This window comes from Lagenorhynchus albirostris, chromosome 2 (assembly GCF_949774975.1).
Source record: "Lagenorhynchus albirostris chromosome 2, mLagAlb1.1, whole genome shotgun sequence".
Taxonomy (NCBI): Eukaryota; Metazoa; Chordata; class Mammalia; order Artiodactyla; family Delphinidae; genus Lagenorhynchus; species Lagenorhynchus albirostris.
The window spans coordinates 169,395,370-169,408,955 of NC_083096.1; the positions used below are offsets into that span (position 1 = coordinate 169,395,370).

A 13,586-nucleotide genomic window follows, 5' to 3' on the forward strand; every position below is an offset into this window, starting at 1 on the left:
CATCAACACCAGCCGTGAAGTGGGCACACATCCATCAGGCTGCAGTTGTGGAAAGTAAATTGTCTGTGGCAAAATGTACCTTCCAAGCCTCCATTGGGAGTGGTGGTGGGGACAGCCATTTAGATGGGGGGTTAGACACTTGAGGACCTACAGGGCCGGACAGGTAAAAGTGAATGGGTGAAGGGGGCTGGGTGGTAGTAGGGAGTGGTGGAGACTGTGACTGAGTGGAGAGGGGATACCTCGTCTAAACCCAGCTCTCAAATGGGCAGTTGCCTTTTCAAGAGAAGCCAGGAATCTGATTTTCTATGTGTTAGCAACAAATTTAAAAATATCATGGTGTTTGAGGGCTGAACAAAAGTACTTGCAAGCTGAATGTGAGGCCCACAGATCTGAGTTTGGAATCTCTGATTTACACCTTGAATGAATCACTGGGGAGCTTCTCAGCCTCCCTTAGCCTCTGCTGAGGCTGTTCATTCTCAATCCCTATTCATATTCTTCTTCTTCTTCTTTTTTTTTTTTTTTAAGAATTGTTATTGGGCTTCCCTGGTGGCGCAGTGGTTGAGAGTCCGCCTGCCGATGCAGGGGACACGGGTTCGGGCCCCGGTCCAGGAAGATCCCACATGCCACAGAGCGGCTGGGCCCGTGAGCCATGGCCGCTTAGCCTGCGTGTCCGGAGCCTGTGCTCCACAACAACGGGAGAGGCCACAACAGTGAGAGGCCCGCGTACAGCAAAAAAAAAAAAAAAAAAAAAGAATTGTTATTGATTTTAGCACAGCCCCATGTAAGGAGAAAGGTAGAAGTAATAATGATGAGGATGACAGTGATGATAGGAAAGCCTCACAGAACACTTAATATGTGGCAAGTACTGTGCTAAGTACTTTATATATATTTGTTCTTTTAAAGATGTGGTTTTGATGACCAGGGCCCAGGGTAGATGCAGAGCAAACCTTGATGGCTAGTGTGACATGCGTTGGAACAGGCAACCAGGGATGGGTAGAGGTTGGGGGACAGCCTTTCCTGGGAAATCTCTGAGGAGAGTGGTCCGTCCAGGCCAGGTGAGAGCTGGAAGGGTCAGAATGAGGTGGGAAAATGTTCCCTGGGCCACCGAGGGCTCCAAACCTTCAGAGACTCAACTGATTTGGGTGCTGAGGAATCAGGCCCCACAAGGCACCCAGTTATTCACCATCCTTCTGCCTAAGGGACTCTGGAGACCAGATTCCAGATGAGTTTTGCCACCAGCCTGCCCTGAGACCTTGGGGACATCACTTCCCCTCTCCAGGCCTCTGTTTCCCTTTCTGTAACAAGAGTGGGGTCCTTTTGATGGTCTCTAAAGGCCCTCGGACTAGAATATTTCTGAGTCTCTCCTCCAAGTCCAAAGCCAGGCCTGGAGCTTCCTGAGCTGAGAACTGAGAGTGCCTCCACCCAAGAATTCAGGCTTCCAGAGTCCTGAGCCATCTTTCCAGGCTGCCCAGGGGCCATTTCAGGTCTCAGGGCCCATTTCTCTGTGGTTCTGAATTTCGGGCCCAGTCCCTTCTTGCTGGAGTTTTCCTTTCTCCTTGGAAATATGAGGGCCAACAGCAACTCAGAATGTGGAATGGGGCTGACCTTGAAATAACACAGAACCTGGAGGTCTACAAATTTCCATGGCTTTTGGAGGTCGCCTGCCATGGCCTAGCCCTGTGACCAGGCAGAGAAGGCAGCAAGCCTGCAATATCCATGAGCTTGACACGACACGGTGGCCCCAGGGCAGGAGGAAGGAAGGAGGCACCGAACCCCTGGCCCATTGAATTCACCTCCACTTTTTTTTTTTTTTTTGCGGTACGCGGGCCTCTCACTGTCGCGGACTCTCCCGTTGCGGAGCGCAGGCTCCGGACGCGCAGGCTCAGCAGCCATGGCTCACGGGCCCAGCTGCTCCGCGGCATGTGGGATCCTCCTGGACCGGGGCCCGAACCCGTGTCCCCTGCATCGGCAGGCGGACTCTCAACCACTGTGCCACCAGGGAAGCCCTCACCTCCACTTTTATTACATCTCTGAGGACTGGGGAGATCCTCCCTGGGTCCAAAGCTCAGCAGTGCAGCACACTCTTTATTCTGTCTCTTGCACCCCTTCCCTCCCCAGGGAGAAGACTTTGGCCTTTGTCTGGTGGGTGCTCAGGCCCCTAGTGACCCATTGCCCAGGCGAACATTCACAGGAACACAGCTTGTTGGGGTCCATTTTGGCCCAGCTCAAGAGATAGTTCAAGAGTGTCCTGTTTCCTAAACACTCTCTCTGGCCACTCAAGGCATCCCCTGCTTGCTCTAGGCACATATTTGCATTCGAGTCCACCTTGACTCTCCTGGAGAGGCCTACTTTCAAAACAGGCCAATTTCCCCTAATCAGAGAATCAGACCCTTGACCAGGACACAGCTCTTGGGGTCTCCAGTATCTAGCCCAGTTCTGGCTCACGAGAGGAGCTCAGTTATTACACTGATGTTGATTACAAGCTCTCGTGCCCAGTAGGTGCTCAGTAACCTTAACTATTATTACCTTAAGAATAATCACAGGGTTTCCCTGGTGGTGCAGTGGTTAGGAATCCGCCTGCCAATTCAGGGGACACAGGTTCGAGCCCTGGTCCAGGAAGATCCCACATGCCGCGGAGCAACTAAGCCCGTGCACCACAACTACTGAGCCTGCACTATAGAGCCCGTGAGCCATAACTATTGAGCCCATGTGCTACAATTACTGAAGCCCACGCGCCTAGAGTCCGTGCTCTGAAATAAGAGAAGCCACCTCAATGAGAAGCCCGCGCACTGCAACTAAAAGTAGCCTCCACTCGCCGCAACTAGAGAAAGCCCACGCACAGCAACAAAGACCCAACGCAGCCAAAAATAAATACATAAATAAATTTATTTAAAAAAAAAGAAGAATCACAGTGTCTCACACACAATGAATATTCAATAACTAATAATATTAATCATGACAGCCAACATTTATTAAGCTCTTAAATATACTCCAGGCATTGTTTTAAGTGCTTTGTGTGTATTAACTCAATCATCTCATCAATCCTTCAAGAAAGGATTGTCCCTATTGTATAGATGAGGAAACTGAGGCACAGAGCGGTCAGGAACAAATGATTATGATGAAGATGGTTACAGTTATAGAACACAGTGGCTCTCCAGAAAAACGGTTTGAGGGAATTCCCTGGTGGTCCAGTGGTTAGGACTCGGCACTCTTACAGCCGGGGCCCGAGTTCTATCCCTGGTCAGGGAACTAAGATCCCTCAACCCCCGCCCCCGCAGCATAGCCAAAAAAAAGAGGTTGACATTTTCATTATAGAGTACTATGTGCAGAGCAGGCACTCAGTGATAATAATTATCTTCATGATTACAACATCTTGCACGTAGTAGGTGCTCAGTGAATGATAGATGTCAGTGCAGAGCTCTGTACATAGCGAGTGCTCAAGTTTGAAGACTGAGGATTAGATTGTACCCAAAATGGACAGGATCCCTGCGCTGCCCTAACTCTTACTCAGGGTAGAAACTCACTACTCATGATTCTCTCCCATCAGTCACTCAGCCCAAGTCCAGAGAAGGTTCTTAGTTAGAGAAGGCTCTCTGCTCTGTGTGGCCATGCAGAGGTCACAGGAAGTCCCCCATGTCCACTGTTCAAGCCATGCATCTGCAGGGTCCATGTAAACAGGAAGCAGCACACCGGCTGCAAAACAATGCCAGAGGCTGCTGTGATGTCCATCTTGTGTTACAGAAGCAGCTTACGTGTCCCTGCAGCTGAGGGTGGCCGGGGAAAGTCCTTCACGCCTGCAGACGTATGTCACTGTTATTGAGCACCCACACTGTGTGTCAGGCATGCTGCCAAGGCCTGAAACATAGGCTCATAGCCCTCTGCTCCATGCGAGGCTAGGTTTTAGTACCCATTTTACAGAGGGGTAAACTGAGGCAGCTGGTAAATAGCAGAGCTGGGATTCTACCTCAGGGCTCTGCCTCTCAACCAGTGCCCTTTCTATCCAAAATGCAGTTTCTTTCTCAGTATTTATTGAACAGATTCCAAAAGAAAGAGGGGTAAATCTTGGCCTCAAAATATGCAGAAATTTAGACAAAGCAAGGATGGTATTTAAACCTGGAGGTTCGGGCTGCCCCCAACACCTGTGTTCTGATCAGGGCAGCATTAACCTCAAATACATTCTTCCCAGGAAATAATAAACAAAAGGAGAAATTCCCTCAAAGCCCACCTGTGGTCTCAATTACCCAATCCACTGGTTCCTGTGGCCTTTGGTAACACTGAGTATAGGTGCATGACATTAGAATTCCTTTTGTGTATTTAAAACAATCTGGGGGACTTCCCTGGTGGCTCAGTGGTTAAGAATCTGCCTGCCAATGCAGGGGACATGGGTTTGAGCCCTGGTCCGGGAAGATCCCACATGCCGCGGAGCAACTAAGCCCGTGCGCCACAACTACTAAGCCTGCGCTCTAGAGCCCAAGAGCCACAACTACTGAAGCCGCATGCCTAGAGTCCGTGCTCTGCAAGCCACCACAATGAGAAGTCCATGCACTGCAACAAATAGTAGCCCCTGCTTGCAGCAACCAGAGAAAGCCCGCGCACAGCAACAAAGACCCAACGCGGCCAAAAATAAATAAATAAATTTATTAAAAAAAACCAGTCTGATATGGCCCTTTTCAAACAGTTAATCTGATATCATGATTCTAGGATTCTAGGAAATACACACAGCTTTTTGTGTTACCCACGTGTGTGTTGCCGAGACACACTCATCCTGTTCCTGACCTTCACCATACCCTAAACTTTCCTCATCTCTGGACCTAACCCCCTCAGCCTTAGCCCACCTCACCCCCCTTCCTGAGGCCCACCTTATCTCTTCTGCCAGCACGCGACTGGTGCTGCTTGCTCTACAGAGGAAACAGAAAACTGGGGGTGTGTGACACCCTCCCCACTAGTTGCATCCACACGGTCCCCTTTTAAGCAGAAATCTCAAGAGAGGCAGAGCCTCAGACGCGTGCTCTGCCCGAGTGGGTACCACCATTTTTGGCAAACTCTTTTCACAGCCTCCTGAGCCCCTCCCAACAGGGCAGGAATTTCTCATGAACAATTGAACAAAGCCGGGAACTCGAGGGAGAAGGCACAGGACATTCCAGAAGGATTTCTCTCGAGCTCCAAAAGACAACATGTGGGAACACTGCAGAAGGCTCATAGCCTAGCAAAGAAAAGCATGAAAGGGACGGAAAGTCTGCCCAGTAGGAAGGGCAGTGCAGGCTGGAGGAAGGAACAAGGGGCTGGGGGTCAGGAGGTCTGAGTGGGAGGCCTGCCTCTGTCACTCGTGACCCTGCGGAAGCCACCCCACCTCTCTGGCCTCAGGTTTGTGGTCCTGAAAAACTGAGGGAACTATAAAAATAAACCCACAGATGCATACGTATCAGCTCAGAGCAATGCTTTATGAATCACAGAGACCTGGAGGCAGCCCAAATACCCAAAGACAGGATAGGGCTAATGAATAACGGTGTGGTGATGAGACCTGACACCAAATAATTATTAGAAATATTGGGACTTCCCTGGTGGCGCAGTGGATAAGACTCCACGCTCCCAATGCAGGGGGCCCGGGTTTGATCCTTGGTCAGGGAACTAGATCCCACATGCATGCTGCAACTAAGAGTTCTCACGCCATAACTGAGGAACCCGCCTGCCGCAACTAAAACCCAGCACAACCAAATAAATAAATAAATTTTTTAAAAAGAAATATTACTTGCAAAGTCAACACGACTGCTATTCAGAGTCGCTGGCCCACAAACTGTTAACGATTACCAACTGCAATGAAGAGCTCGTACCAGGATGTAAATCCATGAGCTGCTTCCAAAACAGACCAAGTATTCCAAGAAAAAAATAGTGTCAGCTGAGCTAAACAGAGTGCTTACTGACACAGTTGATTCACGCTCTGAGCAAACTTCTTATCTCATATCGGACTGGTAATACACAGTTTGGGCACTGGTCCACAGAGCCATTTTTAAGTAGCCCTGGTCTTGACTGACACATAGAACTGTGTTTATGAAAATGTTAAGTGAGAAAAACAAGACAGGAAATTGTCAGCATGTGCTGATCACAGGAGGTAAAATGCCCATGTGTGCAGTGACAAAGGAAGGAAACTGAGCATTTATGGAGCTCCAACTACGGCCCCCACGCAGATGTCTTCTAGAGCTGAAGCAGGGGTGCGTGGGCCGGAATGTGAGGGGTTGTATGGAGGCCATGAGTACTCCAGCCTGGATAGAGGGGAGTGGTGGCGGTGTGAGGGGCTCGAGTGACAAATTCCAATTACAGAGACCATTTATGGTCAGCTCCAGGAGTTAGGGGCAGTATTTGCCAAGTGTGTTATGAGAAACACCAGTCTTGTGAGATGTTAAAAGGTTTTTCCAAAAAACAACTGGGTTCCATTCTTGAATATGTTGAGGAATGCTGGGTTAAGCAGAGTTGGACAGGCGACTTTACTGGAGGCCTGCTCAGAAACTTTCCTGTGCTGGTGTCCCTCGAGATGGCCAAAGTGTGGGAAAGAGTACAGAGTTCCCAAACTTCTTGACCAGGGAACCCCCTTTCCAAGGAGCATCTCAGAGGGCAGGTGATCTGTGAGGCCCCAAGGTGGAAGCTCAGCAAGAAAGCACTTGATAATGACGAGGGGTGTTGGGGAAACACTAGGAGGGGTTGAGAATGTGGGTTCTAGAGTCAGACAGACATGGACATGAATCCTGGCTCCATCACGGCTCCTGGCACTGACTGTGTGATGTAGGCAAGCCACTTCATCCCCTGGGCCTCAGTTTCCTTGTCTGAAAAGGGTGGTAATAAAATACACTCACTTGCCTACTGCCTAGGACTGTGATCAAGTGAGATTCAATGTTGATCAGACTGTGAGGGGAGTTTATCTTTGCCCCAAGTACAAACCAGAAAGGGGGCATTTATGCCTTATGCTTTGCTTGAACCAACTTGTTCTTTCATTCAGGTAAAATAATTCAAATGCCAACTTTGCCGGGCACTGTGCCCTTCACAGGGGATACAGTTGGGAACAAGTCAGAAAGCAGGTAGTCACGCTCTCTGCCTTCATTATGCCTCTTCATATTAAATGGTCTTCCAAATTATTGCAATTGTCAAAAATGTTAAGAGGGAGAAGCATGGGGGAGGGAGGTTGTGGGAAAGCATAGTGAGGGACATGATCTAACCTGGGAGGTTGGGGAGGCTTCTATGGTGACATGAGGTTTGAGCTGAATCCTAAAAGAGAGTAGTAGGGTGAAGTGGGGTGGGTGTTGGGTGAGAATAGCCCTTAAGGAGAAGGAACCGCATGTGCAAAGACCAGGGTGGGGGAGGCGTGTGGCTGGAGAGTTGGCCAGGATTGCATCTCCCTGCCTTGCATGCTTCCCTCCCTGTCCATGAATTTTCACTGCCTGCTTAGAACTGTGTCCTCCCTCCTCTTCTTCCTCTTCTCCACATCATCTCCTTGTTCCCTCTCCTCCATCCCACTCCCTTTCACACCAATTTCCTGTTCCATTTTCTTACCCAAGTACATATCCTTGCCCTGCCGGCATCTGTTTTCCCACACAGGCATTGCATCCCTTGTGCATAATAGATGTTTACTTTCATTGTTGAATGAATGCAGGGCCACAGCTAACCTTTGCTCATATTACAAAAGGTACCCCCTCTGGGCAGATGTAACACCACAACAGGATCCCCTTGGCTGCATACCCTTGTTCAGTGAACAACCTGCCCAACCGTCCACTGCAGCCCTGAATGAATAAAGGAATATGAGATGAGTGAGAAGCTCCAAGGCAAAGAAAAGGTTTGGAGTAGGAGTGGAAGCCAGTAGAAGTTGAGTCTTGTCAATTTTGTAGTGGCAGACAGGTGACCCACAAACTCTGGCAGACAGGTGACTCAAAAGTCTGTACTCCCCCATCAGACTAGATCAGACTCCTGTTTCTCAGAAGCCAAATTGTTTGGCCGCTCTTGCCTATCCAAACTCTCGTAGTCTCCCCTTATCTAAGGAACCTTGTGTGAGGCTTGAGTTGTTTCTCTCCCAAAGAGTGTGACCAGCACCCAGAGTTATGAGTACATACACTGCAATTATAGATGCCTCCTGGGTTCAGCAAGCGCCTGGAAGGCCTTGCCTCTGCTCCCCTTCTAAGCCATATGAGGAGATAGCCAGGCCCTAGACAAAGCAACTTGAGAACATTTACTAAAGATATCAAGGACAGCAAAATAAAACAGAGCCAGCCAAATCCCTTAGTGGGAAGGAGAGGATGCAGAATAAACAAGGGGATGACCAATCCTCAGGGTAGGTGGAGTTACTCTGGAACTTTCTCGACAGGCCATATTTCCTGCCCTCCACGTCAGCCCAGTTCCTTCCAGTCCAGTAAGCTTTACCATGTCTTTCCTCAACCTCTTTTAGGAAGCAAGACTTATAGCTCGGACTTAGTCTTGACCAAACATCTACAAAGAGTTGCTTGTTCTCCTTTTCCTTTGCTTATGAACAAATCATCCAAGAAGCCAAGGCTCTGGGACTTAAAGGGCCCGAGGTAGGGAACATTGAGGCAGCTCACAAAATGCGATTTGTCAAGGATGCTGACCCTCCACGGACAGGCAAGGCCTTGGAAAAATCCTGCCACCAAGGCTGGCCACCTGTCAACTCTGAAGTCAGTGGAGTTTTGTAGTTTTCCTCATCAGGGAAGTTTGATGAATGCAAGGCTGTACTCCCCCATCAGACTAGAGGTCATTGGGGTTGGGGGCTGCATCTGGCTTTCAGACTGAGAGCGACACTGGGTGCAGGGACTGCTCCTCCATCAGACTGGAGTCCCCTGAGGGAAGAGTTGTGTCTCCCTCTCTAGATTGGGAGCTCACCCAGAAACAGTAATAAGAGAAATGACTGGGACTTCTGTGGCGGTCCAGTGGTTAAGATTCTGCACTCCCAATGCAGGGGCATGGGTTCCATCCCTGGGCGGGGAACTAAGATCTCGAATGCCACAGCGCGCACCACCCCTGCCCTGCCACAAAAAAAGAGAGAAAGAAATGGCTATCGCTTATTTAGGGCTTACCATGTGCCCAAAACTGTTCTTTTTAAAAAATAAATATATTAATTCATTTAAATCCTCATAACAACACTGTGATGGAGGTCTGAACATTATTCTCCTTGTCTAAATGATGAAATGGAGTCATGGAAAGATTGAAAAATCTGTTCAAGATTGCACAACAAGATGATGGAGGCAGGATCCTCCAGCAGACTGAGAACACCATGAGGACAGGGATTATAGCCTCCCTTTTCCCTCCATCATATTAGGGGTTCACCAAGGGCCAAGATCAGGCATCCCTCCTCTGTCCACCCTACCTCCCTGTCTGGAGCAGAAACAGACCTTATTCAGTGCTGTGTCTGGCATCTGGGCTGGGGCCGGGGGGTTGGCCAAACCACTGTGAATGTAGTTTCTGCCCCTTACAGCTCTGAGCTGGTCCCCTAGATACACCCCACAGGGTGGAGAAGACCCCAGCTTTTGGAGATGGGGCATTTATCTGGGAAGGGAGTCAGGATGCCAGTATTTTCTTAATCCCCCAGGTGCCAGTCAGGATGCCAGTGGTTTCCCATCTCCCAGATGGGAGGCTTCAGAGTGCTTGGGAGACTGCAGGCTGGCCCTTATCACAGGGAACATGCCTTCCGGAGCCAGGCCTGGTGCCGCCCAGTGAGCTGGGCATTTCCTTCTGTCCACAGCTCACCTCACTCCTGGCTGCAAACCCTGGTTGTGAGTCTCTGGAACCTAGCAAATCTCACAGGAAACAATGGAAACTTCAGTTTTTATTCTCCTCCATCGTTACTCAGAAAAGGTTTTCCTCTAAGTGACACACACACACTTACACACCCCAGTTTTCTCTCCACCCATCAGCCTGGGCTGCCCTAGAAATTTTCAGGCAGCAAGGAGACCATGGCCTGGGGAGGCCTGGTGGCATGGCTGTGTGTGTTGTCTGTGGGTCTGTGTCATCAGGGACTGGGATTTACCTCCCACGCATCTGTGATTGGGCTTTGGCAGTGTCTGTTTGTGTCTGGGCCTGGGTGTGTGAGATGGTGCATCTCTGGCAGTGGGGCTGTGATTTATGTGAATCAAAGTTGGTCTGTGAGTGATTTATGTGGAGAATGGGGTGTATCAGGGGCAATTCAGGTTCGTATTGAGTGCCCACTGTGAGGTACTGAGAAAATGTAAAAAAATGCAGGTGCTGTGCGTGTAAGAAATTATGTTCGGGGCTTCCCTGGTGGCGCAGTGGTTGAGAGTCCGCCTGCCGATGCAGGGGACACGGGTTCATGCCCCAGTCCGGGAAGATCCCACATGCCACGGAGCAGCTAGGCCCGTGAGCCAGGGCCGCTGAGCCTGCGCGTCCGGAGCCTGTGCTCCGCAACGGGAGAGGCCACAACAGTGAGAGGCCCGCGTACCGCAAAAAAAAATCCCCAAAACAACAAAAAAACCCAACACAACAGTGAGAGGCCCGCGTACCGCAAGAAAAAAAATAAGAAATAAAAAAGAAATTATGTTGGCCTGTGTGTGAACTGTGAGACCCTGTGGGGAATCTGAGTATGAAAACGTCCTTCCGCTTCCTGCCCGGGGATTCATATATGTGTGTGAAAATGTGACTATGAACGTGGGCAGCTGAGTGTGTGTGTGTATAAGCTGTGTCCACTGTGTCACCTGTAGAGGTGAAGGTTTTCAAGGGATAGAGTGATCTTTTGAGTCGGGGAGGACTGTTACTATATGAAAGTTGGGTGAAGGGAGTGAGCGTGTGCAAGCGTTCACGGGCAGCGGACGAGCACGTTAGCGTGTGAACAGTGTGCAGGTAATCTTGTGAGCCAAAGTTGTAGTGAGCGCGTGTACCAAACGCGCCCGTGTGAGCGCGTGCTATTCTGGAGGGTCCTGGAGAGCGGCCCGCGTGGAGTCACGTCTGCGGAGTGTGAAAGGGTGTGAGAGCAGATGGATTTAGGGGTCCGGGGGTCGGTGGGGAGGTGCGGGAGAGGCGTGCACGTGGAGGGAGGGTGGTCCAGCGCGCAGAGCCCCGGCCCCAGTCCCATCCCAGACTCCAGGCCGGGTTTGGCGGGAGCCGGGTTGGGCCGCGGCCCTCCCGGAGGGGGCTGGGGGCCCAGACAAAGGCTCAGTTAGCTGCGCAGCGGGCCGGGGAGAGCACAGCCCTCAGCCCCGGGGCGGTCCAGGGGGCGGGGCCTGGTGCCCGGGGCGGGGAGACCCGGGGGCGGGGCCTCGCCCCGGGGGCGGGGCGGCCGCGGGAAGGGTGGGGGTGGCTGGAGCGGGCCGCCCTGCCCCGAGGACTCGGCAGCGAGGCGAGCGGGTGGCTGCGGGCGGGCGCCGAGCGAGCGAGGGAGCGGAGCGGGCCGGGCCATGGGGCGGCAGGCGGCGGGCGCGCTGCTGCTGGCGCTGGTGCTGCACGGGCGGCTGCTCGGGGTGAGTGTGCGGGGCGGAGAGGTGGGAGGCGCCCCGGGCCCCGCTCGCCGCCCCCGCCAACTTGGCTGGGGCGCGGAGGCTGCGCGGCTGGGACTCTGGCCCGGGACGGCGGCGCCCGCCAGGGACCCCGGGCCGGTACAGGCCGGCGCCACCCTCCTCCGTGGGGCTGTGCCGAGGGGCACCCAGGGGACCCCGCGATGGACCGGGGGCGGGGCCGGCCCTCGTGGGAGCCCGTGGGTCGCCAGGCCACGTTGCTGAGTCTCAGACTCGCGCTAGTCATGGTCCGGCCTGCCATTCCTGGGGGCCAGGCTGAGAAACTTCGAGCAGGGTGGGAACTCGGCAGGGCGAGGACACGCCTGCCTTTGCCAGCTTGAAACAGGGGCACTCAGTGGTGATGGGGACCATCCATCCTCACTGGAACTTTACCACGACGTCTCTCCCCTTGGGGAGCTGGTCACCAGGCAGGCACAAGTAACGAACCGCTCTGGACACAACTGATTCTTGCGTGGAACACCCACGGGCCCTGGAGTCCCACAGCCCAGGAATTGAATCAATCTCTGCTCTTCACTGAGCAACTGTGTGACCTCCAGCACGTTGTTAACCTCTCTGAGACCAGCCCACATGCCCAGGGGGAACTCAGAATACACGGCCTCAAAGTGCCTGTTGCTGAGCCGGTTTGCGGTGGACAGTGAGTGGATCTGTTTCCCCAGCTCTCTCCTCCCCAGGTCTTCAAGGTGCAGGGGGAGGCCTGCCCTTGCAGTCCAGCCCCCTACTCTGAGCTTGGATGGGTCCATGCTGAGAGAAAGAGGGCACTTGGCCCGGAGAGGCTCTGAGGACCCAGTGAACCTGAGAAGGGCAGGGCGGGGTCAATGGGCAGGGAGCTGGTGGCAGATGTGGATGGGGCACATCTGGGGATCTGGGCCTGCGTGGCGAACCACAGAGCCAACCCACCCTCTTTCAGGTGGTGCTGGGCCATCCCTGTCCCCTGTTCTCAGAGCCAAGAGAGGGACTCATCTAAGCTGGCCAGTGTTTACCCAGTGACTGACTCCCTGTCCCCTTGCCGGCTCCCTCTCACCTCTGCCCTCCTGAGTCACTCGTTAACCCCCATCCCAGACCTGACCCCTCACCTCTCCTGCCCCACCCACCCAGCACCTCTCCTCCCCCATCCGCATCAGGGCAGCTTCCTTAATCCTCTGTCAGCCTCTCACTTCAACACAACCAGCAGGGCCCATCCATCCAGTTGCTCCCCAGTCTTGACCTGAACTTGCACCTCCCAACACTGATCTTTACTTTTCCGAAAAGTAGACACCAACCTAGCACATGAAATGTTCCTTTTCTGACCCTATCCCAGCTCTGCCCCCTGATCAGGGGTTCTGCCGTGGCAGGAGGGAAGGAGATGTTTGCTGTGTGGGGGAGGAATTCCCAGATTGCAGCTAATCCTCATTCACTTGTTCGTTCACCACATCTTTGGGCAGCATTCCATGACAGTGAGTAGGAGTTCAGGGTTCATTCATTCAGTAGATACTCGCTAAGCACCTACTGTGCACCAGTGCATCCAGCAATGGGGGCTTATGGGTGAACAGCAACAGGCCCTGGCTGCCCTCTCCCAGAACTGAGATGGGTCAACAGGCAGCTCTGATCCTGTGGGATTACAGTGTCCTCAGCAACCACACTGAGGTCTTCATGGTCCCACCCTAGGCTGAGGGTAGAAGGGTCGGAAAGAGCTTGGCCTCTGGAGTCCTACAGACCCATGTTCGAATCCCAGCTCTTGCCACTTCCTAGCTGTGTGATCTGGGACAAGTTCCTCTCTCTGAGCCTCAGTTTCCACATCTGTAAAATGGGGATGAGAAGTTTGTTGTAAGTTTTAAACGCCAGCAGGCTTCTAGCCCTGTGCCCTAGCCAGCCTTGGGCTCCTCCTTGTCTGCTGCCCTTTAGCTCTCGTGCCTTTCAGTTCATGTTTGCAAGCCCACAGTGAGTGGGTGAGGGTAGGACACAAGGGGAGGGTAAGGTGGTCCTTAGGGAGCTCAAGACCTCACTGGGGGCAGGAGACAGAGGCAATAGTGGTCTGTGATTAAGTGTGGGAGTAATTTCAGTTCAGAGGAGGTGGGGAGGCTTGCTGGG

The 13,586-nt window shown here is 52.4% G+C and overlaps 1 protein-coding gene across 1 annotated transcript in view; it reads left to right on the forward strand.

The window, feature by feature from the left end:
• The first annotated feature begins 11,331 nt into the window (after positions 1-11,331).
• HSPG2 (heparan sulfate proteoglycan 2) overlaps positions 11,332-13,586 on the forward strand; it is a 102,158-nt gene continuing 99,903 nt past the window's right edge. The window contains exon 1 of the mRNA XM_060141174.1: positions 11,332-11,465. Coding sequence (XP_059997157.1) covers positions 11,403-11,465 — 63 coding nt within the window. The 5' untranslated portion in view covers positions 11,332-11,402. The remainder of the gene's footprint in view (positions 11,466-13,586) is intronic.